The 25,140-nt window shown below is 53.4% G+C and overlaps 1 protein-coding gene across 12 annotated transcripts in view; it reads left to right on the top strand.

The window, feature by feature from the left end:
* Positions 1-17,318, top strand: part of DCTN1 (dynactin subunit 1) — a 30,311-nt gene extending 12,993 nt beyond the window's left edge. For 4 of the 12 annotated variants that reach the window (XM_060116632.1, XM_060116631.1, XM_060116633.1 and 1 more), the window contains 29 exons: positions 116-361; positions 633-711; positions 905-939; positions 5,371-5,391; positions 6,758-6,949; positions 7,297-7,494; positions 7,645-7,849; positions 7,926-8,004; positions 8,119-8,278; positions 8,390-8,494; positions 8,676-8,867; positions 8,957-9,073; positions 9,320-9,472; positions 10,066-10,226; positions 10,332-10,500; positions 10,768-10,836; positions 11,072-11,134; positions 11,246-11,395; positions 11,558-11,719; positions 11,807-11,938; positions 12,171-12,296; positions 12,536-12,678; positions 12,951-13,117; positions 14,827-14,841; positions 15,034-15,167; positions 15,282-15,474; positions 15,717-15,796; positions 16,343-16,432; positions 16,841-17,318. In XM_060116632.1, coding sequence (XP_059972615.1) covers positions 134-361; positions 633-711; positions 905-939; positions 5,371-5,391; positions 6,758-6,949; positions 7,297-7,494; positions 7,645-7,849; positions 7,926-8,004; positions 8,119-8,278; positions 8,390-8,494; positions 8,676-8,867; positions 8,957-9,073; positions 9,320-9,472; positions 10,066-10,226; positions 10,332-10,500; positions 10,768-10,836; positions 11,072-11,134; positions 11,246-11,395; positions 11,558-11,719; positions 11,807-11,938; positions 12,171-12,296; positions 12,536-12,678; positions 12,951-13,117; positions 14,827-14,841; positions 15,034-15,167; positions 15,282-15,474; positions 15,717-15,796; positions 16,343-16,432; positions 16,841-16,978 — 3,756 coding nt within the window. In that variant the 5' untranslated portion in view covers positions 116-133 and the 3' untranslated portion in view covers positions 16,979-17,318. Of the gene's footprint in view, positions 1-115; positions 362-632; positions 712-904; positions 940-3,861; positions 3,984-5,370; positions 5,392-6,757; positions 6,950-7,296; positions 7,495-7,644; positions 7,850-7,925; positions 8,005-8,118; positions 8,279-8,389; positions 8,495-8,675; positions 8,868-8,956; positions 9,074-9,319; positions 9,473-10,065; positions 10,227-10,331; positions 10,501-10,767; positions 10,837-11,071; positions 11,135-11,245; positions 11,396-11,557; positions 11,720-11,806; positions 11,939-12,170; positions 12,297-12,535; positions 12,679-12,950; positions 13,118-14,826; positions 14,842-15,033; positions 15,168-15,281; positions 15,475-15,716; positions 15,797-16,342; positions 16,433-16,840 lie in introns of those variants that run through there. The other 8 variants (XM_060116628.1, XM_060116627.1, XM_060116630.1 and 5 more) reach the window with 8 other exon arrangements.
* The last annotated feature ends 7,822 nt before the right edge of the window (positions 17,319-25,140 follow it).

Genomic DNA, 25,140 nt, shown 5'->3' with positions numbered 1-25,140 from the left:
AGTGACTTTTGATCCTTTTTCAGGCCAGGATCCTGACTGGGGCCTTTCTTATATTTTAGGATGACATCGTTGACCTGAGGCTTTTTAACTGTGTATGTTTGCACGTGTCTTTCAGACTCCCAGCGGCAGCAGAATGAGTGCGGAGACAAGTGCCCGGCCTCTGCGAGTGGGCTCCCGCGTGGAGGTGATTGGGAAAGGCTACCGTGGCACTGTGGCCTATGTTGGAGCCACGCTCTTTGCCACTGGCAAGTGGGTAGGTGTGATCCTGGATGAAGCAAAGGGCAAGAATGATGGGACTGTGCAAGGCAGGAAGTACTTCACGTGTGACGACGGGCACGGCATCTTCGTGCGCCAGTCCCAGGTACGCACCTCCTGCTGCTGTGTGTGTGTGTGTGTGTGTGCGCGTGTGCGTGCATGCTCTGTTGCGTGTGCGGCTGCTGTGTTGGTGCTCCTTTTTCCTGGGCATGAGCATAAGTCTCTGGTTGGTAGAGTGGGAGGTAATGGGGGAGGGACGATTAAGAGCTGTACTTAAGGAAGCTGCCCTGTACCCCAGGTTTGCTTAAGGCCTGGGGAGGGGCCCATATTACATCCAGCCTTGATCTAGCTATATTGAATCTATTCTGTGTCCTCAGATCCAGGTTTTTGAAGATGGAGCAGATACTACTTCCCCAGAGACACCTGATTCTTCTGCCTCAAAGGTCCTCAGAAGAGGTAACAACCACCCTCTTAAGTTGCCTCCTCACATCCAGGAGTCCCCAGGACTTCTCCCCAGAACAAGGGGCCACAGTGGATCCTGAGATCCACCACCATATTCCCTTGTTATATCTTGCCTAACCTGCCATGCTGTTCTCTGCCTCTACCCCTCTACACAAACACACACTTTGTTTCTGTTTGCATCCTACAGAGGGAACTGACTCAAATGCAAAGACCAGCAAACTGGTAAGTGGTTACGGGTGGGGGTGGGAGTAGTAGAGGGAAGAGGGAAAGGAGAAAGAGAGGAGGGAGACTCAATACCAGGCAGGTAGAAGCAATAGATGAGTAAATTGAGTTAGCCTTCCAGTCTCCATCCGCCCTGAGAAGGAAGCTTTCTGGGTATGCGTTGCTGCTTTAGGTATAAGGGTGGTATCAGGGAAAAAGCTATTAAGGCCCAGAAGTTCTGGATCAATTGGAACAGAGGCTGGGGGTGAAAGGGAGGACAGGTCTGACCCCAGTAGTGTTGTTGCCAACTTCCTACCTTTTGGTATCCAAGGCTGCCAACATCTGATGGGTGTAGGGTAGGGGTAAGGTAAGAACTGGAGAGAGAAGGTGCTTTCTTCTTCACAAGTGGGTGGAGAGGAGCTGGACCCTCTGCCTCCTGTTTCAGGCTGTATGCAGAGGGCCTGCTGGAGCCTCCCTCCGCTGCGCTGCACAGGGTGTGTGAGGTGGGGCTCCAGATTCTCCAGCTCCTCTGGGTCAGGGTGTGGACCTCCTGGAAGCTGATCCTTAAGGGAGCCCTCGTCTCACTTACCCTGGATTTGACAGTGACCTGGCTCCCCCCATACCTGGGTATGCCTGAGTTGGTCTTAATACCTACACCCAAGATATCTGGCCAGCTAGCACAGTGTGGTGTTTAACTCTGTTCTCTAACTCTGCCCTTTCCTACTCCTCATGCAGCGGGGCCTGAAGCCTAAGAAGGTGGTGTGTTTACTATTTGTGCCTGGGTGGGTTAGGGCCATGAGCCCCCTCCCCAGCTGTCCTGCATGTCCTTGGGCTGCATGCATGTGTGTGTGACCTTGGGGCTGGGATGGCCAGAGGACATGGGAGCCTTGGCTTTCAGAGTTCCTTTGAGGGGTGCAAGGACTTCAGGCTCAGGTAGTACTCACTAGGGATGATCCTCACCCCTTCCCACGCTCCTGCCCGTCGCCTCAGGACGTCTAGTCAGAGACTCCAAGCATTTGACTGTAAACAGTAGCAGCGTGGAGTAGAGCATTTACTGGGTTACAGTGGGTTCTCACTTAGCCTCAGCTTGGGGGGCAGTGGGAGGAGAGACTGGGGGTCTGGAGGTGAGGAAAGTACCCAGTGAGGTGGTTAGGTAGGGGGTGGGAGGTCAGGGAACGGAGCACAGGAAGAACAGTCCTGAGTTGAGAAGCCTGTGTCGTTCCTGTCTCGGTGGGTGCTGCCACGGACGCCCACCCTCAGCGTGCTCTGTCGGCCTTTCACTGCCCCTTCCTTCCTCTGGTGGTGCGCCTGAGGCCCACCTCCCACACCTCCCACACCCCTGAGACTCTTTTAGTCTTAAGCTGCTGCCATGACCACGTCCTCACACCAGCCCACGCCCAAGCTGTCCCCGACCTGCATGTGCCTGTCAGACCTGTATGTGCTGTGCTGTTTGCACGATTCTGTGATTTCCTTGTCACCAGCCTGTTTCAGGCCCTTCTGACCTTGCATGGAGAGCTACTAGATTGGGGCAGTGGAGGGGAGAGTAAAACATCTTTTTTTTGACTTCTGGTTGGTGGTGGGTCCTCACTTTGGAGTTTTGCCTTGGAAGAGACAACATGATGATACTTGCTTTAGGGTCCTGGCTTGGGAGGGAATGGGGATATAAAAAGGAAAATAGTTCTCAAAAGGATGCCAGACCCATTCCAGACGCTTGGCTTCTTCCCTTGATTATTGGCTCCAGGTTGGGGTTCCCATCTCCCATCAGACCCCTGAATAGAGAAGAGGATGCACCTGCCGTCTGATATCTGTGGAGGAGTTCTGGCCGCAGTCTGACTTGACCCTGAGAAGGGACCTGAGCCGTGCCCAAATCTTGGGGATTTGGCGGCTGCCTAGGGCAATGTGGCAGAGCCTAGCCTCGGCTGCCTGTGCTGGGATATGGCACCTTCTTGGCTCATGACACAGAGTGTCAGTCAAGTAGTCAAGTCCTCCCTGGGTCTTCCTCTCCAGTGCTTCTGTCACAGCACGTCACTTAGCCCAGGGAACAGGGAGCACCAGAACGAAAGAAGGAACTTGGAGGAGGAGGAGGGTGGAAGAGAGAACCCAGATGTCTCTGCAAGGTGCCCAGTCCTTTCTGGAAGCCCTTTAGAGACGGGTTTTCACATGACTACAACGAGGGTAGCGTTGGGAGAGGAGCCAAACACTGTCATTAGAGCTGCCGCAGCCCAGATGGAATGTTCCCCAGGTTTCTTAGTGTGCCCTGCAGAGCTGATGCAGCAGGAGTGCCGTGGGTACGTGTGCCTGATGAGCCACCATAAGGGTATTGTCCATGTGTATGATACAGCAGTGGAGTTGATGGGGTTGTGGGCAGAGGGGAGTGTGAGTGTGAGAGAGGCCTGATGAAGCGGTGAGGCCCTGTGTCCCTGTGCAGTGATACCCTGGTCCCAGAGGGGTCGTCCCAGAAACGGGATGGCCCCTAGCCCAATTTCTTGGAGCAAATTCTTGGGGCTGGGGGAGAGGGAAGGAGAGGGAGGAGCCAGAGCCTGTTCTTTGGGGGAGGAAGCAGGGCGGGCTCAGCAGAGGACTTTGTCCAATCGTGAGGAGGAGGAGGGGCCGTCAGAGCCTGGTGGTTGCTAGGTGACTGAGGAGCAGTGTCTCCACCCCTAGCGGAGCAGGGGAGGGTGGGTGCATGACGTCAGGTGGAGCTGCTGCCGCGGCCACTGAGGCTGCCATCAGCCTGAGCTGGCGAACTAGGCCGGGTACCTCTCCGGTGCCTGCCGGAGCCCGGCTGTCCCCACTGCGCCCCTGTGGGGGCTTCTGCATCTGAGCTGCAGCCATTTGCCAGCTGGGAAGCTGCTGGCCTGGGAAGCTGAGGCTGCACTGTTGGGATCTGATGCACTAATCTCCTGTCTCCGCCGCCTTTCCCTCTGTTCGGTCTCCCCCCCCCCCCCCGCCCCTCCGTCTGTCCTTCCTCGGTGTTTGTCCGTCTTCCTCTGTCCTTCCTTCTCTCCTCTCCTGGCTTTCTTTGGTTTTCTGCAATGATGAGACAGGCACCGACAGCCCGAAAGGTACTCTTGCTTGCTCTGGGCCTGCTGCTGGGTTGCCAGCGTGATGGTGGCGGCAGGCTGCTGGGGTGGGGGTGGGGGCTGAGTGACTTCGTCTGTCTCCCTGGGTCGGGGAAGAGGATGGTGATGAAGGCGGGGGGCGGGGAGAGGTGTGTGTCGCTGCCATGCCCCACACCCTGGGCATTTGCTCCCTGGCCTGCCTGCTTTTGGCTTTGAATCTGTGTTCTGGGCCTCGTACCCAGTGGCCTCACAGGCTTGGGCTTCAGGCAGCTTTTGCTGCAAACTGGCTCCGGATGCATTTCCTATGCGAGAATCTTGGGAAGCAGGTCCAGATGTCTTTGTGCCTCTAGCAGGCCTACCTCACCCAACCTTTGCTAGAATGACTCTTGGTTGTAATCCCAGCATCCCTGGCCCACTGGGGTTTGTGTCAGGGGTCTTTCCCTAGAATAGTTTTTGATGCACAGCTATGGAGGCTTAGCCCAGGGTAGCAGAGGTGGGCGTTGGTCTCCTTGGGAGACCTAGAAGCAGGGCCCAGGCCACATCGTGCCTTTGCCAGGCCGTGAGACGCCGGGTGTCAGGAACGTTATTTGGGCGGTGGAGTTGATCATCTGTAGCACCTCGCAGTACCCTGAGGGGTTTCTGGGTTTGGTTTAGGGCAGCAGTGTCCCTGTGCTGCTTCCCACCCTCGCCCCTTCCCTTGCAGCTGGGTGGGGTTGCTTTGCTGAGCTCTGGGCTTCTGGCTCATGCAGTATTCATGGGCCTGACACCTGAGCCCTCTGCCCTGGGGCAGGGAATCGCTGCTGGAACTGGTCCGGGGAAGGGGGTGGGGGTGGGGTATACAGTAGCGCTGTTCTGCCTTGGGGGCCTGATCTCCCTCTGCTGGGTTCATATCGCTCACTTCGGGCTCCTATCATCATTCTTGTCACATGGTATTTCTAGGGAGTCCTGTGTGGAGTCTAGCACGTGAAGGAAGGGGCTGACCTGGGAAGTCCTTGGGAGTGGTGGGTGGGCGGGGCTCTGGGCTGGAGCGGGAGAGGTCGTTGCAGGAGTGGTCTCCTCCACCAGCTGCCGAGTTTGGTCTCCTGTGGTTCAGCCTAGGAGACAGGGACTTCCAGGATTTCCAGGGTGTCTGAAGGGGTGAGGTCTGTAAGGGCAGGACAAAAGTGGGAGAGGGAACTAACGGGAAATAGGAGTCCTGAGTTCCTGGAATGGGAACGAGGTGGTTCACTGGATGAAGGGGACGGGGTGGGGATGGAGGAGGAGTGGTGGGACCGCTAACCGCAGCCTCGGTTCTGTTGCTTCTGCTCTCATTGCTGTCCCTTTTGCTGTCTTTCTGTCATTATCCTTTCTTTCCTGACTACTCCTCCTCTGGCTCCTGTTGCCTGTCCAGACTACAACCCGGCGGCCCAAGGTGAGGAAAAACAGGCCTCTGTACAAGCTACTGCTGAGTGTACACACACTCAGTTTAGGCATGTGCATGTATGTGGGCATGTGTATGAGCAAGTATAAGTTGGTCACAGTGTATCCTGGGTTCTCTTAAGGGGAGTGAGGGGACTGAGGGTAATGACAGGCCCCTCCGGGGAAGGTGACTTCCGGCTCTTAGGAGGGTGTCTGAGCCGGTAGCTTGAGTGCAGAAGAGAAACTAGAGTGGTTGTCGTTAATCAAGGTAGGCTTTCTTGAAGAAGGGCATTTAGACCAGGGGGTGTGTGTGTGTGTGTGTGTGTGTGTGTGTGTGTGTGTGTGTGTGTGTGTGTGTGTGTGTGTGTGTGTGTGTGTGTGTGTGTGTGTGTGTGTGTGTGTGTGTGTGTGTGTGTGTGTGTGTGTGTGTGTGTGTGTGTGTGTGTGTGTGTGTTGGGGGGAGGGGCGGGGATTGGAGGAAAGGTGAAAAAGAACTTGGCAGTGTAAATGTCAGGAGATAAGGAGGTGGGTGTATCTGTGAAAGGCTTTGGGCACGTGGTCTCTGAGTGTCGGCCCATCGGGAGAGCTTCAGGGCTCAGCCCTGCAGGGAGGAGCACTGGGCAGGCCTGTGTGCTCCAGGGCCTCAGCTCCACAGGGGCCTGGGTAGTGTCATCTGATTAGAGCCCCTCTGTCTGGAGGGCGGGAGGTGACAGATGGGTTGGCTGTACTGACCTTGTTTCAGAGGGGAGCCGAGGATTACAACTTTCACCCTGGCTCTTTGACCTGCAGGGTCCCCTGAAGTAGATCAAGGGAAGGAGAATCCGCTTGATTTAAAGAGCTGGGGGGCCTAGTGCCCCCACTTTTAGCCCAGCCTTCTCTGGGAACATGAAAGTTAGAGATCAATCTGTTCTTCTTCTCTGGGAATGACGCTGAGGCACTTTTTCCCTCTTGGGGAGGAAGACACAGGCCCAGAGCAACAATGGGATTGGGAGTATTAAGAAATTGCTAGAATGATCACAAGTGGGTCACAAAAGGAATGGTCTGGGGAGTAAGGGATTCTGCTCTGAAGGGTTAGTGCCAGAGCTTGGAGGAATGTGGGGTCGGTGCCAAGGGAGGAGCATTGTAATCTTATGTCTTTTTCCATCCCTTCCTCCCCGGCCATCCTCTCACCCCCGCTCTGCCCCGGTCCTTTGTCACTGTCTCTGACTGTGTCATCTCCTTCTGCCCATCACTGTTTCTCTGTTCGCATTGTGCTTTGATACTCTCTGCCTTGTTCCTTTTCTGTCACTTCCCTCACCGTATTCTCATATTGTCTTACTCTCTTTCACCACCCCCGTCCCCTACACTTTTTCTGGTCTGCCCCTATCCTGTCTGAATAGCCCACCCGCCCAGCCAGCACTGGGGTAGCTGGGGCCAGTAGTTCCCTGGGCCCCTCTGGCTCAGCATCAGCAGGTGAGCTGAGCAGCAGTGAGCCCAGCACCCCAGCTCAGACTCCGCTGGCGGCACCCATCATCCCCACGCCAGCCCTCACCTCTCCTGGAGCAGCCCCACCGCTTCCTTCCCCGTCTAAGGTAAGGTCTGGGGTTGGAGTGAAGAAGATCCAAGACACGAAAGGGCCTATGACCCCTGGCAGGGTCTTCGAAGTTTCCCAGGGCTGGGGGAGACCCAGAACTTGGATTAGAAGAGTGGGGGACCCAGCATACAGGTGTCGCATCACTGACTAAGCTGCCTTGTACTCTCTGCCCTTCCACGCTTTCCCCTTATGTATCAGGCTCTTCTCAGATGTTTGTGTGCCACTTGCTTTGGCCCTGGGCCTGGAGTGATGTCTGCACACATTCCTGTCCTCTCCACTCCAGCTCAGTCTTGATGGGGAAAACGGGGGAGGCTGTGCACAGACTGAAGGGTCTCTCCTTTGCAGGAGGAGGAGGGGCTGAGGGCCCAAGTGCGGGACCTGGAGGAGAAACTGGAGACCCTGCGACTGAAACGTGCAGAAGACAAGGCAAAGCTAAAAGAGCTGGAGAAACACAAGATTCAGCTGGAGCAGGTGCAGGAATGGAAAAGCAAAATGCAGGAGCAGCAGGCAGACCTGCAACGGCGCCTCAAGGAGGCTCGGAAGGTGGGACTTGGGATGAAGAGGGTGTCTGGGGAGGCACGGGGCCCAAGGAAGTGTACTGGAAGCTGAAACTGGAGCCTGGAGTGTCCTGTGAGAAAGGGTGCATAAGGCAGCTCTGTGCTTGTACCCCAACCGACCTCCACTCCTCTTCAGGAAGCCAAGGAGGCCCTGGAGGCAAAGGAACGCTACATGGAGGAGATGGCTGACACTGCCGATGCCATCGAGATGGCCACTTTGGATAAGGAGATGGCCGAAGAGCGGGCTGAGTCCCTACAGCAAGAGGTGGAGGCGCTGAAGGAACGTGTGGACGAGCTCACCACTGACTTGGAGATCCTCAAGGCTGAGATTGAAGAGAAGGGTAAGGGGCCAGGAGCTGCTGGGGGCCAAATGGTGGGGTTGGAACTTTGTCTGAAAGTATTAATGGTTTTCCCCAGGCTCAGATGGCGCTGCGTCCAGTTATCAGCTCAAGCAGCTTGAGGAGCAGAACGCCCGCCTAAAGGATGCCCTAGTGAGGTAGGGTCCTCTCGCGGCGCGGCTCCCTCTCCTGTCTCCAGATGTGTTAGAGCGCCCACCACCCGCTGACTCCGACGCACGCACTCTCTCTTCTCTCTCCCCGTTTTCCCACAGAATGCGGGATCTTTCTTCCTCTGAGAAGCAGGAGCACGTGAAACTCCAGAAGCTCATGGAAAAGAAGAACCAAGAGCTGGAAGTTGTGAGGCAACAACGGGAGCGTCTGCAGGAGGAGCTGAGCCAGGCAGAGAGCACCATTGACGAGCTCAAGGAGCAGGTCTGGGGAGCCCAGCGCCTTGCCCAGAGCACCTCCACGGACTCGCTTTTTGGTGCCTTCTGTTTCTAGGCACCTTTCAGCCCTTCTCCTTGTTCCCTCTCTGTAACACAGGTGGATGCTGCTCTGGGTGCTGAGGAGATGGTAGAGATGCTGACAGACCGGAACCTGAATCTGGAAGAGAAAGTGCGGGAATTGAGAGAAACCGTGGGGGACTTGGTAAGAGAAGAGCAGACTCTGACTCATGACCCTGATGGAGGGTGTTTGGAAGGGACTTGCTGAGAGAAGGGCCGACATGTGAGCCCTGACCTTTGAGTAGGAGGCGTGGTGAGTGAACCCACCCTGGCCTGCTCCCCTGACTCTGCCTCTCCTTTGCCTCAACTCCCCTGTGGCCTCCCAGGAAGCCATGAATGAAATGAACGATGAGCTGCAGGAGAACGCCCGTGAGACAGAACTGGAGCTGCGGGAGCAGCTGGATATGGCGGGTGCTCGGGTGCGAGAGGCCCAGAAGCGCGTGGAGGCGGCCCAGGAGACGGTGGCGGACTATCAGCAAACCATCAAGAAGTATCGCCAGCTGACCGCCCACCTGCAGGTGCCTGCACACCCGCTGCTCTCTGCCCACCATCTCCCCGGGGCTCCCTGAGGACCCAGCTGTGCCTCACTGTCCGTCCCTGTTCCCAGGATGTGAACCGGGAACTGACAAACCAGCAGGAGGCCAGTGTGGAGAGGCAGCAGCAGCCGCCCCCCGAGACCTTCGACTTCAAGATCAAGTTTGCTGAGACCAAGGCCCACGCCAAGGTCCGCAAAGTGGGTGGGTCGCACGGGGCTGAGCGCTGGGGACCCCGGCCTGGGTGTGGCGGTGGGCTGATCTGGTGTGGGGGGCTGGGCTTCAGCTTCCCGGATGGCGGGGCGCTTTGTGTGGTGGTTTGGAAGACTTCTGGCCTGGGCCTGTCCTAGAAGCGGGGGACGTGGGGGAGCACGGCATGGTGGTTATGAGGCTCTCTGCAGCCGGGCTGAGAGCCCACCTCCCTGTCTACCTCACAGGCAATTGAGATGGAATTGAGGCAGATGGAGGTGGCACAGGCCAACCGGCACATGTCCCTGCTGACAGCCTTCATGCCTGACAGCTTCCTTCGGCCAGGCGGGGACCATGACTGCGTCCTGGTGCTGCTGCTCATGCCTCGTCTCATTTGCAAGGTATGATCTATCAGTCACGTGCCCAACGGGAACCTGCTGAACTTGCTGTGGACCAGGCATTGAGGAGGCCAAGTGAAGAGAGCAGTCACTCTCCCTGCTCACCGGGTTTATGATGCAGTGGAGGAACACGGTCCGCAACGCCACAGATGGATGTGTGTTACAGATGGCGTGTTCTGAAGGGGAGGTGGCGTTTTTGAGAGCACGGTCGGAGAGCTGATTCAGACGGAGGGGTGTCACTGAGGGAGTGACATTGGAGGCGAGACTTAGAAGATGACCAGGAGTTAGTGGGGAGGTGGTTGTCAGGGTAGCCCTCTAGGTAGAGGGGCAGCAGGAGCAGCAGCTTTAAGGCGGGAAAGAGCTTGGTCCCGCCCGTCCTGCCACCCTTCCATCCCCACGTCCCGAATCTTCATAACCACCAGTGATCACATCATTACCCTGTCCCCATGTGATAGTCCCTGCCCACCTAAGAGCTGTTTCTGCTTTCTCCCCATGTATGCATGCCCCCTGCATAGTTGCTCAGCTCGCTATATTCCTGAGTCTGCGTTCTCCATCCTCTGCTCTGAGCCCCAGCTCTCTGGTGCTTCTTCCCACAGGCGGAGCTAATCCGGAAGCAGGCCCAGGAGAAATTTGAACTAAGTGAGAACTGTTCAGAGCGGCCAGGACTTCGAGGAGCTGTGGGGGAGCAGCTCAGCTTTGCTGCTGGGCTGGTGTATTCGCTGAGTTTGCTGCAGGCCACACTCCACCGTTATGAGCAGTAAGTAACCCCTGACCTCTACTCCAGGGCCACGGGTCCCAGATTGGCTGGAACTGAGATTGCCTGGTAGACCCTGGCCTCACAGGGCCCTTCTCTGGTCTCTAGCGCCCTCTCTCAGTGCAGCGTGGACATGTATAAGAAGGTGGGCAGCCTCTACCCTGAGATGAGTGCCCACGAACGCTCCTTGGATTTTCTCATTGAGCTGCTGCACAAGGATCAGCTGGACGAGACTGTCAACGTAGAGCCTCTCACCAAAGCCATCAAGTACTACCAGGTCTGGGGCGAGAATTCAGCCTTGGCACAGGAGGGAGGGAGGGTTTTTTCTGCTGGAGGCTGTTGCCAGTGTAGCCAAGGTTGTATGTCCCAGGCTGATGGCTTGAGGCTCGTAGATGGGCTCACCTTAGGATGCAGCTCCTTGAGGGTTTTGGATGCTCTCATACCTCTGGAGTCCCGTGATGACAGGGTCGAATTGCAGTTTAGGAAGAATTCTCCATTCTTCCGAGGCCTGAAGACTGTCTGTTTCTTTGCCATCCCTCCTCAGCACCTGTACAGCATCCACCTCTCTGAACAACCGGAGGACAGTACCATACAGCTGGCTGACCACATTAAGGTGAGGTGTGTGGGCCAGTGGTTGAGCCCCTTATAGAGATCAGAAACGGAAGACAGCAGATCACACCTCAAGGGGTGTCACATAAGACTGGAACAGGGTCACTAAGGGCAGATCAGGGAAGCCAGAGGACCCACTTACGGATGGGGGCCAGCCGAGGGCGGAGACTTCTTAGAGATGGCGATGGGGCGAAGGGCTCCCGTCGGGGGCTGACGACCACCTGCTTCTGTCCTCACAGTTCACGCAGAGTGCCCTGGACTGCATGAGTGTGGAGGTGGGCCGGCTGCGGGCCTTCCTGCAGGTGAGGGCACAGCTAGGGCTATTGGAGCTCCTCTTCCTTTTGCGTCCCCACCTCCTCGCCCCAGCCCTAGTGCTGACTTGCCTCTCCGTCTGTTTCCTATTCCCTGAGTAGGGTGGGCAGGAGGCTTCAGATATTGCCCTCCTGCTCCGGGACCTGGAAACTTCGTGCAGTGATATCCGCCAGTTCTGCAAGAAGATCCGGAGGCGAATGCCAGGGACAGATGCTCCTGGGATCCCAGCTGCACTGGCCTTTGGACCACAGGTTTGGGCTGTGAGGGGGGGGTGGGAAGGAAGCCAAGTAGGACCAGGAGGGGCCCGGCACGTCAGGATCTGGATGTGGTCGGGGGACAAGAATGGTTCTGAGGTAGCTGGGAGCTGTGGTGCTGGGCCCAGAGTGGGCTCCTGACTCTGGCCTGTTGCACAGGTATCCGACACACTCCTAGACTGCAGGAAACACCTGACGTGGGTGGTGGCTGTGCTGCAGGAGGTGGCCGCTGCTGCTGCCCAGCTCATTGCCCCGCTGGCAGAGAATGAAGGCCTGCCTGTGGCTGCCCTGGAGGAGCTGGCTTTCAAAGCAGGCGAGCAGGTGGGCTGGGAAGGCTGGGCAGAAGGTGGTAATGGGGCAGTCAGGTGGCCAGTGTGGGGTTTTCACTACTGCCCTTGGCACCTGCAGATCTACGGAACCCCCTCCAGCAGCCCCTATGAGTGTCTGCGCCAGTCATGCAACGTCTTGATCAGTACCATGAACAAGTTGGCCACAGCCATGCAGGAGGGAGAGTATGATGCAGAACGGCCCCCCAGCAAGGTGGGTGGGGTCGCTCCTTGGAGAGGGGCTCCAGGGGCCTGGAGGAGCAGGACTTGGAGAGCTGCTGGTAATTGTGGGAGGGGGGCTGGGCGGCAGCAGGAAGGAGTCTGGGGAGCACCATCCTGCCTAGAAGGCAAGGAGAAGATTTTCCCTTTGGCTGCATCTCTGAAAGGAGTGCCTTGACGACGACCTCTCCCTATCCCTGCCCTCTGTCCCCTGTCCCTGCCCTTAGCCTCCCCCAGTTGAGCTGCGGGCTGCAGCCCTCCGTGCAGAGATCACAGATGCTGAAGGCCTGGGCTTGAAGCTTGAAGATCGAGAGACAGTTATTAAGGAGTTGAAGAAGTCACTCAAGATCAAGGTGAGGACAGGGAAGGCTCTGGATCTGGGGGGCCAGGAAATAGCATGGGGCACAGGGAAGCAGTGAGTGTTGGTGATCATAACTGAGGGGGGCTGGGGTTGAGTGGGGACAAGTGGCAGCTGTGATCAGTGCGCGTCCCCATGGGCCCTCACGAAGCGTTCTATCCCGTGGTCTATCCCAGGTCTCGGGGGTGCCGTGGGAGGGGGTAAGGGCACTAGACGCTCTCTGCCCTCGTCCAGGGGGAAGAGCTCAGTGAGGCCAACGTGCGGCTGAGCCTCCTGGAGAAGAAGCTGGACAGTGCAGCCAAGGATGCAGACGAGCGCATCGAGAAGGTCCAGACTCGGCTGGAGGAGACCCAGGCGCTGCTGCGGAAGAAGGAGAAGTCAGGCAGCTTCCCAGGCCCCTGCTCGCTCCACCCCTCCCTCCTGCCGGCAGCTCCCTGCCACCTAGCCCGGGGCCTCTTGTAGTGAGACTCCCCAGGGGGACAGACACGCTCTTCCTTCCCAACTGACATCCCCGTCATCTCGTCCCAACCTGAGCCTCTTTTGCCCCTGGCTCCTCAGCAGTAGGGCTACTCCAAGGACCAGTTGGGACTGAGAAGGGGGGCTGGGGCCACGGGGAAGGGACCCTGTCCAAGCCCAGATTCTTTCACAGAGATTTCGAGGAGACGATGGATGCACTTCAGGCTGACATCGACCAGCTGGAGGCAGAGAAAGCAGAGTTAAAGCAGCGATTGAACAGCCAGTCCAAGCGCACGATCGAGGGGCTCCGGGCTCCCCCTCCCTCGGGTATTGCTACCCTGGTGTCTGGCATTGCCGGTGGTGAGTGCGGTAGGACAGGCAGCAGTAGCCCAGAGGAGGTCGGATGGCCGCCCTCCTGCCCTTGGCTTCAGTTTGACCTCCGCCCCCCGCCTTTTACCCCTGGATATTCAACCAGGAACATGCTTGCCCAGTTTCACTCTGTGGCAATTTTTTTTTTTTAATGAATTTATTTATTTATTTTTGGCTGCATTGGGTCTTCCTTGCTGCGCGCGGACTTCTCATAGCGGTGGCTTCTCTTGTGGAGCACGGGCTCTAGGCACGCGGGCTTCAGTAGTTGTGGCTCGTGGGCTCTAGAGCACAGGCTCAGTAGTTGTGACGCGTGGGCTTAGTTGTTCCGTGGCACGTGGGATCCTCTTGGACCAGGGCTCAAACCTGTGTCCCCTGCGTTGGCAGGTGGATTCTTAACCACTGCGCCACCAAGGAAGCCCTCTGGCGACTTTCACCAAGTTTTTACTTCTCCTTGAAGATATGTGCAGAGTTCTGACCAAGGTGGGGCCTTACCCAGTTGTTGGTGAAGCTCAGAATTACAGTGCCAGTTGGACTCTAGTAGATGTCCCTTCTGGGTCTGCAGTCTGGCTTTTCTGTCCCAGCCCTGTATTCCAGAGGGTCCTCAGCCTGCAGCAGGCTGGGCTAACTGCTGTGGTGTCCACAGCAGGGGATGGTGCTGGCCCTTGATTCCTCCTCTGCTTGGGCACTGCATTTTTTCTTCCCCACTGAGTTCACGTGGCTTCACCCTATAGAGTGGTTGTCTCTTCCATTGCTGAATTCTCCTAGTTTCACTTGGGGCTTGTGTTCTGACCTTTGCCTGGTCTCTTAGTGTGGTCAGGGCTCCTTACCTGGAGTTTTTCTGGCTTCTAGGCCTAGTCTCCTTAGTTTCCTGACCAAGGAGGCGGCCACCACCATGTTAGTTCTCATCTACCATGTAGTTTGGTTTTTGTTCTCTCTTCAGTTTCTTCTTTACCCTTCTCACCTCCAGAAGACAAACTCCTTGTAATGGAATTAAACCCTCGGGATCTCTAGATCTCCCCTGCTGCGCTCGCCTCGTCAGCCGGCCTCACCTAGGGTCTTGTCGTCATCAAAGGCCCCGTCACTGGTGCCGCTTGACCCTGAAGATGACCAAGCGTCTTCTTGACTTTAGACTCTTGTGGTGCAGACGGCTCTGTGTTCCTTGGGAGGGGAGTCTCCAGAGTTACAGCATTGCGTTGTTTTAGCATAGGCTCTTTAAACAAATATTGGTTCTTAGTTCATGAAACTTCACACCAATAAAAGGGTGACTTTTGTCTCAGCACTGGGGCACCTGAGGAACATGGGAATGTGTCTACATCCTCCACTTAAGTTTTGCTGCTGGAGAGCACTAAGGGTGCAGACATAGCAGGGTTTTAGGAGCGTTCCGTCTGCCCTTCTGGGAGCTGGGGTCTGAGGCAGGGAGGCAGGAACGGCCTCAAGCGCTGCCCCCCGCGCGCACTCCCGCTGCCACTCTTGCTCACGTGTTGCACCTTGTATCGTGGCCTGGCTCCCCTTTTCTGTCTTTCTCACATATCTGCTCTTTCCCCAAAAGTAGCGGCAGGGTCTTGTTAGAGAAGGTCTGGTGATTAGGAAAGCAGTCTTCCTGCATGCCCAGGATTCCTGTGGCATGTCCCCGTCACTCCCAGATCATCTAATTCCTCTCTCCTCTTTTCCTGCTCCCCCATGGGCTATCCTGAGCACAGAAGAACAGCAGCGAGGTAGAGACCCATCCTGGTGGGGGGTTAACAGGGCTGGTGGGAATCGGGGCTGGGGGAGCAGGGTGAGACTACCCCCTTGGGAGCAAGCAAGACTGGAGGTAGGAGGGGATAAGGAAAGGGGATGAGTAGGGGTGGAGCCCATCGTCTGCCTCCTGCACCTGGGGCTCGTGACATTTGTTATGGTGCCCACAGGAGGTGCCCCTGGGCAGGCTCCGGGATCTGTGCCAGGCCCCGGGCTGGTGAAGGACTCACCACTGCTGCTTCAGCAGATCTCTGCCATGAGGCTGCACATCTCCCAGCTCCAGCATGAGAACAGCCTCCTCAAGGTGAGGAGGGCGCAGGGAGGATGGGTAGAGGTGGGGTGTCACTGCCTCGTTGATGACACATGGCAGGGCCTTCTCTCACTGGTTACCACGACCCCTCCTCCCCCTTCCCCGCAGGGAGCCCAGATGAAGGCATCCTTAGCAGCCCTGCCCCCTCTGCACGTGGCAAAGCTCGCTCTCCTACCCCGTGAGGGCCCTGGCAGTGACCTAGCTGCCGGGGTGCTGTATCGTAAGACTAACCAGCTGCTGGAGACGTTGAATCAGCTGAGCGCACACACCCACGTCGTGGACATCACCCGCACCAGCCCTGGTACGGACCAGACAAATCCTGAGATGAAAAACACACCCCTTCCCCGTGCCCCAGGCAATTCCCACGCCCGAGAGGCTCTTCCTAGCACTGCACTTTGGCCTCAGTGTTTAATTTGCTTGATTCACCTAATCTCTTACATGTCTACTCCATGAGCCGGTCCAGTATCTGCACTAATGACCCTTAATCCAGTACACCTGCCTGCCTGGGCCTTGGTGGGCCTCACTAGCCTTCTCTCCCCACAGCTGCCAAGAGCCCATCGGCCCAGCTCCTGGAGCAAGTGGCTCAGCTCAAGTCCCTAAGCGACACCATCGAGAAGCTCAAGGTTAGTTTAGACCCTGCCCTTTCTCACCCGACAGTGCCCACTTCAGAGCATTCCGTGGTGGAGCCCCTAGCATGGTCATTTCCACAAGGACTCCCAGCGTTCCTGGGGGCCCAGCCCTGTGCTAGGTGACACACTGGGGAGGAGAGGGAACGGGAGGCGGGATTCCTGCCTTGGGAGCCTGCCCTCATTCCCAAACAGATTCTCATCAACAGAAAACAGATTCTTAGCAACAGAATGGGTTGAGCTAGGATCCTCTTTAGACTGTGTGGTTTCAGGCACAGCTTCTGTCAGAGCTGATATCACTGCAGAGTAGAATGGTTGGAAATGGCTTCCTAGAAGCCCTAGAATCTGAGTTGAGCCTTAAAAGGGTGAGTATCTGTAAAGTAAGGCTGTTGGGTAGGGATGGGATTGGAGCTGAGAGCAGAAGCATTAGATAAAGAGTGTTGGTCTCTGCTTCTGTGGTGTTAGTGTCCTTCCTGTGGAACCAGGGAGGTACTGGGCTAGCCTGTGGGCATCCCCTAAATGAATCCTTTTCCCCTCTGCCAGGATGAGGTCCTTAAGGAGACTGTGTCTCAGCGCCCTGGAGCCACGGTCCCCACTGACTTTGCCACCTTCCCTTCATCAGCCTTCCTCAGGGTAAGAGGGAGCGGGGGAGGGCGATGGGCAGTATGGAGGGCTCAGGTGGGTCCTTCCCCTCTCCTCCAGAATTTGAAGAGGCTTCTAGGGTCTCAGGTCCAACAACTGAACATCCTGAGAAATCTGGCCAAGTCTTACTTGCAAGTATCTTAAGAGTGCTTGCATTGCTTCCTGAAATTCCAGTATTTCAGCAGTTAAACATCTTCTTTGACTTTTGACGTCAGAAGGGGCTCAAAACTCCCTCGTCAGGCTGTACACCTCAATTCTGATTTGGAAAATGTGGTCATTACAGCCTAGCGGCCTCAAAGCCTCAGCCACCCAGGGTCTCGGTGCTCGGGGACCCTGTCTGTGGCGCACAGCTCAAGTGGGTCCCTGACCCGGAGGCCTCTTCCCCTTCCCAACTCCCAGGCCAAGGAGGAGCAGCAGGACGACACTGTATACATGGGCAAAGTGACCTTCTCGTGTGCTGCTGGCCTTGGACAGCGACACCGGCTGGTGCTCACCCAGGAGCAGCTGCACCAGCTCCATGGTCGCCTCATCTCCTAAATGTTCCTTCCCTCGCTGTCTTCTACACTCAGCCCTCCTGGTGCCACTCTGCCTGGTGCATAGCCGCCGGGTAGCCCCCAGGTAGAGCCGCCTGTGTAAAGCTGTTCCTGCCCCTTTCAGCTTCACTCCCACCTGTCGGTGCCCTGCCCCTGCCCCTTGACCTGGTTCCCCTATTTCCATTCCCTGACCTCTGCTGGAACTTGCTGTTCAATTGCTCCCTCCTTCCTGAGGAGCCTCAGGGGCCGTGGTGGGTAGGTAGGCTGAGACCCCACCACCAAAGGTCAAGTGAGGTCTCCCTGACTGAGGACTTCACCCCTTGATTAAAGTCACTTCTGCTTCAGTGTTCTCTGTGTGGTGTTGGGAGTGGGACTTGGGCCATTTGGCTCAGAGCAGGAGTGGAGAAGGGATGCTGAGGAGGCTTTGGCTGGGTCATATTTGAAGGTCTCCCTCTGTAGTGACCAGTAGAATGCCGTGTTCCTCAAATTTGTGTGCAGTAAGTTTCTCGAAGCAAGGGGAAAAGGGCTAGACCACGGGCTCAGCTCCTGAGTTCATTGATGGAATTAGGAGGCCAGGAGTATGTAGTCTCTGCCAGCAGGCCTGCCTCTGCTTTCTGGATCTTCCACTGCTCTTCAGGCCAGCGTTTGGAGCTGGGCTAATGGTATGATCATCACCCCAGACAACTTTCTGATGCACTGGCACAGTCTCCCCATAAGATCTGGGGCCTCTCAGAGGGAACATTTACTAAGCAAGGGAAGACCAAAGCAACAGACCGGTAAGAAAGGATAGAAGTTGCAAAAGCTGCTCCCAAGTCCCACTACAAATTAGTATCACCTGGGGAGCTCCTTTGAAAAAAATTTGCACATTTCTGGGCCTTGGCCCACCCCTACTGAAATCACTTCTAGATTTGGGGCCCGTTAGGCCAATGAGCAGTGCCCTGGCATTTTAGAGCTTAGCCCCTGTTTAGTTCAGTTGGCTGACTCCTTGATACTGTGTCTCTCTCTCTCTCTTTTTTTTTTTTTTTTTTTACCCGCGCCCCCTGCAGTGGAAGTGTGGCATCCTAACCACTGGACTGCCAGGGAATTCCCTTGATACTCTCTTTTATTCCCTCCTTGGGGAAATCCTATGCAGGCTGCCAGAGGTCTCTGATCCAATTGGAGGGAGAGACCCCTAGTGCTTGGGAGCAGCTCCAGCTAGGTCAGGTCCTCTGCTTGTGGGAAAGGAGCAAACAGGACAAGGAGGTTCCAGGTTGGGAGCCCAGGGCACACGTTAGCGCTGGGCGCATTCCCAACTGGTGCACCCTCTGGGAAGGTCAGTGGATTGTGGTGTTTTGATACCTGTTCTGCACCTTAGCCTTTTTCAACTGGGGTTCCAAGAGAAAAGGATTTGTGTGACTTTCCTCCGTACTCTCAAGGATTACACATAGCTGATACCATTCTAGATGCATAGGATACAAGTCTTTATATACCTAAGGGATACCTTAGGGTATTAGGGCTTAATTCTTCCAGAATTGGTTGAGGAGGGTGGCTGTGTCTTGATATCAGACAGTCTTTACCTCACCTCTCCAAATTGGCCTCTAGGGCTGGCGAAGTTACAGACCACACTGTTCTTTCCCTGGGATTGGATTGTGTTCCTGTCCTTTCTGCCTAAGCTGCTGACCTCCCTTCCCATTGGTGGTTAAGGTACCAAGGGCCGAGACTGGGCAACTCCCGGGGGAACGAGAAGAGGACAGGGCTTTCTTGTTCTGTTCTTGCCTTGGTAGTGGTTTCTCACCATTACCGCTTTCCGAATACCATACTTATTTATTCAATTGCCCGTTGTTATCTATCTCAAAGTCAGCATGTCTAAAACGGAAAGCATCTTTTCCACGTCCTGTATATGACAAGCCACAAACCAGGGTATCTGATGGCTTCTCCACTCTCCTTAGCTAATTTAGTTACCCAGTCTTGTTCAGTTTTTCCTTCATTACCGTCTGTCACACCTGTTCACTTTTTTCCACTCCCTCCACTGCTAACTTTGTGTATAATTTCTTGCTCTGGGTATTTCAGCAGTCGTTGAAATGGTCATCCTACCTCTGTTGCCTCTCTCACCCAATTCTCATGGATGCCTGAGAGACCTTTCCAAAATGCACACTGGGCTGTGTCATTCTCTGTTTAAATTCTGAAATGGTTCTTTCAAGTAGAATTTAAACAAAATCCTGAAATGGTTCCTCCAAGTGTCTAGAATTTAAAATTGAAATTCACTAGAATGGTGCATGAGGCCATCCATGATTTGGATCCTGCCCACCTCTCCAGCCTCTCTTGTGCCTTATGGTCTTAGTGGCTTAGTGAACCCCTGCAGTTTCTTTGCCACCATGTGATTGCTCAGGCCTCTTCCCACTGCCAAGAATTCCAGTTACCTCCTTCCTTCCTTTCTACGTCTCTGCCCCCACCCCACCCCACCCCATCTTAGCCGACAGCCTGTTCATTTATTAAGACTGTTCTGGCACCGCTACCTTTGGAAATCTCCAATCCTCTTCTGGAGCAGCAAAGAGTATGAACCTTTTTTTTTTTCAGGTGTGCTTGGATTTAGTTGCTTTGTGACCTTGGCGAGGTTTCTAATTTCTGGTCTGCTTTCTCAACTGCAAAATAGGCATAATGATACCTTACGGGGCTGTGGTAAAGGCTAAATGAGAGAACGCATGCAAGCCTAGCCCACAGCAGCCTTTCTTCTCTTCTTCAGTACATGCCCTTGTGGCATCGCTTTATACCAGTAAGTGTCTCTTTCCATTGTAACTGTGAGTTCACCCATCTGTCTCCTTCTGTAGCCAGACTGAGAGTTCCTTTAAGATGTCTTTCAGCTCTGCCTCCCCCAAAACACAGGAGAAGGGCACACGTTTGGGGAGCAGCACTATGAGTTTCATTTTAGAAATGAGTTGGAAGTGCCTGTGAGAATGTCCAAGTGGAGGTGTCCATTGGCAGTTGGAACCAACCGGGTATACAGCTCAGCAGAGAAGTCTGGATTAGAGATCAACTTCGGGGAATGAGTTGGGAGTGTGTCAGTGGTGGTTGAAGACACGACTGGGATGCGGTGTATTGTCTTAATTCAGGTTACTTAGAAAACTGAACCCGAGGCACGGCTGCAGTGCTGGTGCTTTATTGGTAGATACAATCCCCAAGCAGTGAGGGTGAGGAAAGCTAGGCAGGAAAAGAGAAGAAAACACAAGGTTTGTTTTCATGCGTGGGCCACTGCTTCACAAATACACCACCGGCCACTTGTCCACGTGAGACGTCTCTGGATAGAGTCTACAGAAATGCTAGTTTGGGTTGCTGGGGGGATGGAGACGGCAGATTCACCTCCCCTCTCTCCCGTCTGCTGTCCTTTGTTGCTCCAAGTGTGCCCTGTTGCGTGTTGCTCCGCTTCACTTGCTGGGACTGTGTTAGTTGGCCACCAGAAAAGCCAGATGCCACACCCTGCAGCTTGGCACATCATACAAGTCCTGAAGGGTGAGGTGCACAGACGGGCACTGGCCTGTAGGACTTGGTCAGGACAGAGTAAGCGGCTGGAGGCCTGGGAATCGGGTGCGGCCGCAGGTCACCTGAGGAGAGGGTGTAGGGCAGGAGGAGGGCGGAGCCCTGGGCGGTTCTGAGAGGCGAAGGACCCACAGGAGAGCCCGGCAGAGACCCCCGGAGGAGGGGCCACAGGGCCGAGGAGGAGAGAGAGGTGGGGGAGGTAGTCGAGAGTGCCTTGTATTGCTCAGTGGTCAAAGGGGCTTGAGTTCAGAAAGAAAGTGGCAGGATTCTGAGATGCCTGCCGAGCTGGTCAGAGCTCCCTCTGCTGGTGGAATAGAGGGAAAAGAAACTGGGTCGTGGTGGCGAGAAGCGGGAGAGGGCAGCACGTGTGCACCACTGTTCCCCGATAGTCAGTGGTGGAAGCTGGGTGGCCAGGGAATGGCAGATGGCGGACGCAGACCTCATTGCCTGTAGATGATGATGGGAGCTGCTCGTGGAGCCCAGGAGATTCCTGGAAACGGACAGGATGTGGTGGGGAGGGAGGCCTAGTGAGGCACTATGTGTACCAAGGATGGTGCATAGCGTGGGAACAGTCTCCTTTGATCCATCTACACCCAGAACTGCCAGCTGTGATACAAGAACACAGTCTCAATTTTGTCTCCTATGAGCCCCTCTCTTTTGGGGGTTCTTGGGCAGATTTCCAGGGTCAACATCACCTTCCCCAACCTGGAGACAACTTTGTGAAGTAAGTATGAGGCTTATATCCCAGCTCTTACACTTATAAGCTGTATGAACTTAAGGGAAGTGGCTTAACTTCTCAACCTCAGTTTCTGTGTCTATAATATGAGGCTAATAGCACCTTCCTCAGGTGGTACTTTTTCCTCAGGTAATCTTCAGGGAAAGGTTAAATGAGAAAGCATGTTTGACACAGGTACTCAATAAGAAATGATACTGGGGGAGGAGGATATTGAACAAATGAAAAGGAAATAAAATGCAAGCAGCCACATTCCCAAGACGTACACTGGGGACACAAATCATACTTTGGCTCCAAAGGACAGGCAGTCCTCAGTGCCCCAGTTTTTGGCTTGTTTTCATGGGTGGTTACCATCCTATTTTTCTACCATCCAGGCACTGTTTCCTCCTACTGTTAGCAGGCCAAGGCTGGGGAGGAGTCAAATGTTCGTGGCACTCCTACCTCACCCCAGTTTGAATTTACCTTCGTGGTTCCCATTTTCTGTGCTGTCGCGGAGTGGGAAGAGGAGTGGGTGCAATACAGAGACCCGAGTCTCTGCTGGCTAATCCCAGGAAATGTGCAAGGCCCCAGAGCCAATTCTGCCCTACTCAGCCTTGGAGCTGAAAGTGAACCAGGAGCCTGTGTTCTCTACAGCTCCACGTGCCCAACTGGGGAAGCTTCATAGCACTAAGTACCTTGAACCCTGTCAGGGAGGCCCAGAACACCTAGAGAACTTGGAATCTGAGGGTGAGCAGCCTCTCCTGCCTCCCTGTGGCTGTTAAACTCCATGTAGCCCTCTCCTCCTCTATGTATGTCGAGAAGCATGTCCATTCACCCAGGCTTCCTTCATCTCTACCACATGTGACAACGGAAACAGGCAGTGCTGCTCCCAGGGACAGACAGCCTCTGTTGCTGAGGTACTCAGGGGGTAGCCTGGGATGTTTGACCTCCATTTCTCTCCAGAAGGCTGGGGAGTTCGGGGGTGAGACCTGGACTCATCTCGCTCAAATAACTGGCGTCAGAGTAAATATGTGTCTGTCACCGTGTGTTTTGTTACTTATTGTGGGAAATTTTAACATACAAATGAAGAGAGTGGAGTGTAATGAATCTCCATGTGCCCATATTCATTGTTTCATGATCCGCCTTGTTTCCTCTGTGTAGCTCTTCTTCACTCTCCTCTACCCCCAGATTATTTTGAAGCAAGTCCCAGACATCATTTCATCCAAAAGTATTTTAGTAGCCCTAAAAGAGCACTTAAGAAAACTACAATACCATTATTGCACCTAAAAAAAAATTCATCAAATATCCCGTGTTCAAATTTCCCTGATTGTCTTATAAATGTTTTGTATTATAGTATGTGTATTCGGGTAAGGTTCAAGAAAAAGATATATACTACAAATAGTTGTCTGTTGAGTTCCATATTCTGAATTACCATTAGTGCACCAATACAACATATACTTTTTTTTTTTTTAATTCTGTGTTTACCTGAAATCTAAATTTAGCTGGGTATCCTGTATTTTATTTTATGGGAGCAACATTACTCCCATACCCAGCCCTAAAAGTGGAGATGACTACACTAAGCTGATAACAACATATACTTTATATGCATATATCTTAAACTTCATTTTCAGTGTGTCAGCAATTCAAATATAGCTTATGTTATCCTGAGAATACAAAGAACACAGCGTGGAGGAAGATTGAGAACCGGGGTTCCCAGTACGTAGTCACTAGTGATTGTAGAGATTTTCCTTTTAGTGTTTCTTTGTAAAACACGAATTTAAAGATGTCCTGCCATGGCTCTGCAAGAATAGATTTGCCAGAGGGGGAGTACAATGAAAAAAAAAATGGACCCAGAGTCGTTAGGAGATAAAAGATGGAAGTCAAGGAGAGAGAATATATTTTGAAACTAAATATAAGGATTTCCTTCATTCAGAATGTAAGCATCTGTCTTAGCTTGGGCTGCTATAACAAAATACCATAAACTGGGTCACTTATCAACAACCAAAATTGATTTCTCAGTTCTGGAGGCTGGAAGTCTGAGATCAGGGTGTCAGCACGGTCAGCTTCTGGAGAGAGTGCCCTTTTGGTTGCAGGCAGCTGACTTCTTCATATCCTCACATGGCAGAAAGAGAATAAGCTAGTTCTCTGGCCTATTACGAGGATATTAATCCCATTCGTGCGGGCTCCACCTTTCTGACCTAATTGCCTCCCAAAGCTTTTACTTGGAAAAATACATCACATTGGGGATTAGATTTCAACATATGAATTTTGGGGGACACAGACATTCAGTCCATAACAGCATCCAAATTGGTGTTGAGGAAAGAAATTATATCCTCTTGCTTTTGCCTCCGATTACCCATTAATATACCAAATATATAGTGCCCATCACCCAAGAAGGAGCATTCTCCTCCCAGCATTGTATATGGAAAGGCTGGGCAGTGGGAAAAGAAAGTGATGGGAGAGCAATTTGCTTCTGAGATACTCTAGGTGATGGGTATCAAACCCTTCACTTTGGGAAGTCTTTCAAATAGCTGAAGCAGTGACTCTCCAACTTTACAAATGATGGTAGATGTAACAAATTTTTACTGAAGATTTGAAAGGATTGAAAAAATGTTTATGGAAAGGGGTCAGATAGATACCCAGGCAGTAAGGGAACGTGTGTATTGAACAAGCGTTACGTGCTTTCAACCTCTGCTCCACAGGTCAGGTTCAAAATTCTAAACCCTTTGACTTTAAATATGGGGCAAATACCAAGTAAAGCTTTTCTTCAAATGCAGCAACTGGGTGGAGCTATAAGAAAATAAACACTTCCATAGAATGTAACTTAGAACAGCCCTTTGAACTTCCTTCATTCAAGCCACACCAAACTGGCCAAAGATGTTGCACTTTTCAACAAACGGAATAGTGGAGGTGCCACAGACAACCCTTTTATCATAGGAAGAGACATGTAAACGTGCAAGAGAGTGATGGAGCTGCAGTCAGCACTGGATGCAGTGAGGAAGAGTATAGCACAGTGACCAGAAAAGATGACTTTCTCCATCCCTATCCCTGTCAAAATTCTGGATTTATAAACACTGAGGCCAGTCTATCCCTTTTCAGAGAATTGGCTTAGTGGAGAAGGAAGTGACAAGATTTCTTTGTCCCCTGAAATTGCTAAATAGGACTTTACAAAGAGGCACATGAGGGTCATGAGATGACTCTGAAATAAGTTGAAAGGTGAATTTTACAGACGTTAGAGGTCATTTCTCCCTGGCTTGCTGAGCCCTTCAGAGTCAGCCATGAGTGTGGTATGACCCACTATTCCCATCTTGTTAATCTTGGCTGCACAACAACAAAGGGAAGGGCATAAACCAGCTTCCCCGTGAAATGGGGAGGCTAAGAAAAAGATTGCCCAGTAATTTTAGTTCTGAGGGAGGGAGGTATTTCCAACTTCTCAAAGATTTGTGCCCCCAGGAGAATTTGTTTTCTGTTTAATTTTTCATATTTTATTCCTGGTATTAATAGGTTAAGAAAGTAGAACTTCCCCAAGTACTGATTGATAGATAATATTTATAAGCAGCACACAAAATGTTCAGTTTCACAAATAATAACATTCATTGATCCCTTTAAATGCAATTTCAAAATCTATGTATCCTGAACGGCAGTAAGTTGAGCAAGTGATTTCTATAGCTATATTTGATTTTAGTCAAGGACACTTTTCCACAATGAACAAATGCTAACAAATATTAATAAAACACTATGCCAAATGCTTATTGGGCTGTCAGCTTTTTAAGCAATGCCATTCCAGCTACTACTGAAAGCATCTATTTTAGAAGCTTTAATCTGATCTGGGAAAATGGGTTCTCCTCCAACTTGACAAATAGTATGTATAAGCCCCAAAGCTTTTAAACTAAAAGAAGCCTTCCAACCCTGAGGCATTCACGTGAAACTTAGTTTCTCAA

This window comes from Mesoplodon densirostris, chromosome 14 (assembly GCF_025265405.1).
Source record: "Mesoplodon densirostris isolate mMesDen1 chromosome 14, mMesDen1 primary haplotype, whole genome shotgun sequence".
Taxonomy (NCBI): Eukaryota; Metazoa; Chordata; class Mammalia; order Artiodactyla; family Ziphiidae; genus Mesoplodon; species Mesoplodon densirostris.
This window is presented reverse-complemented; position numbering and strand designations above follow the sequence as displayed.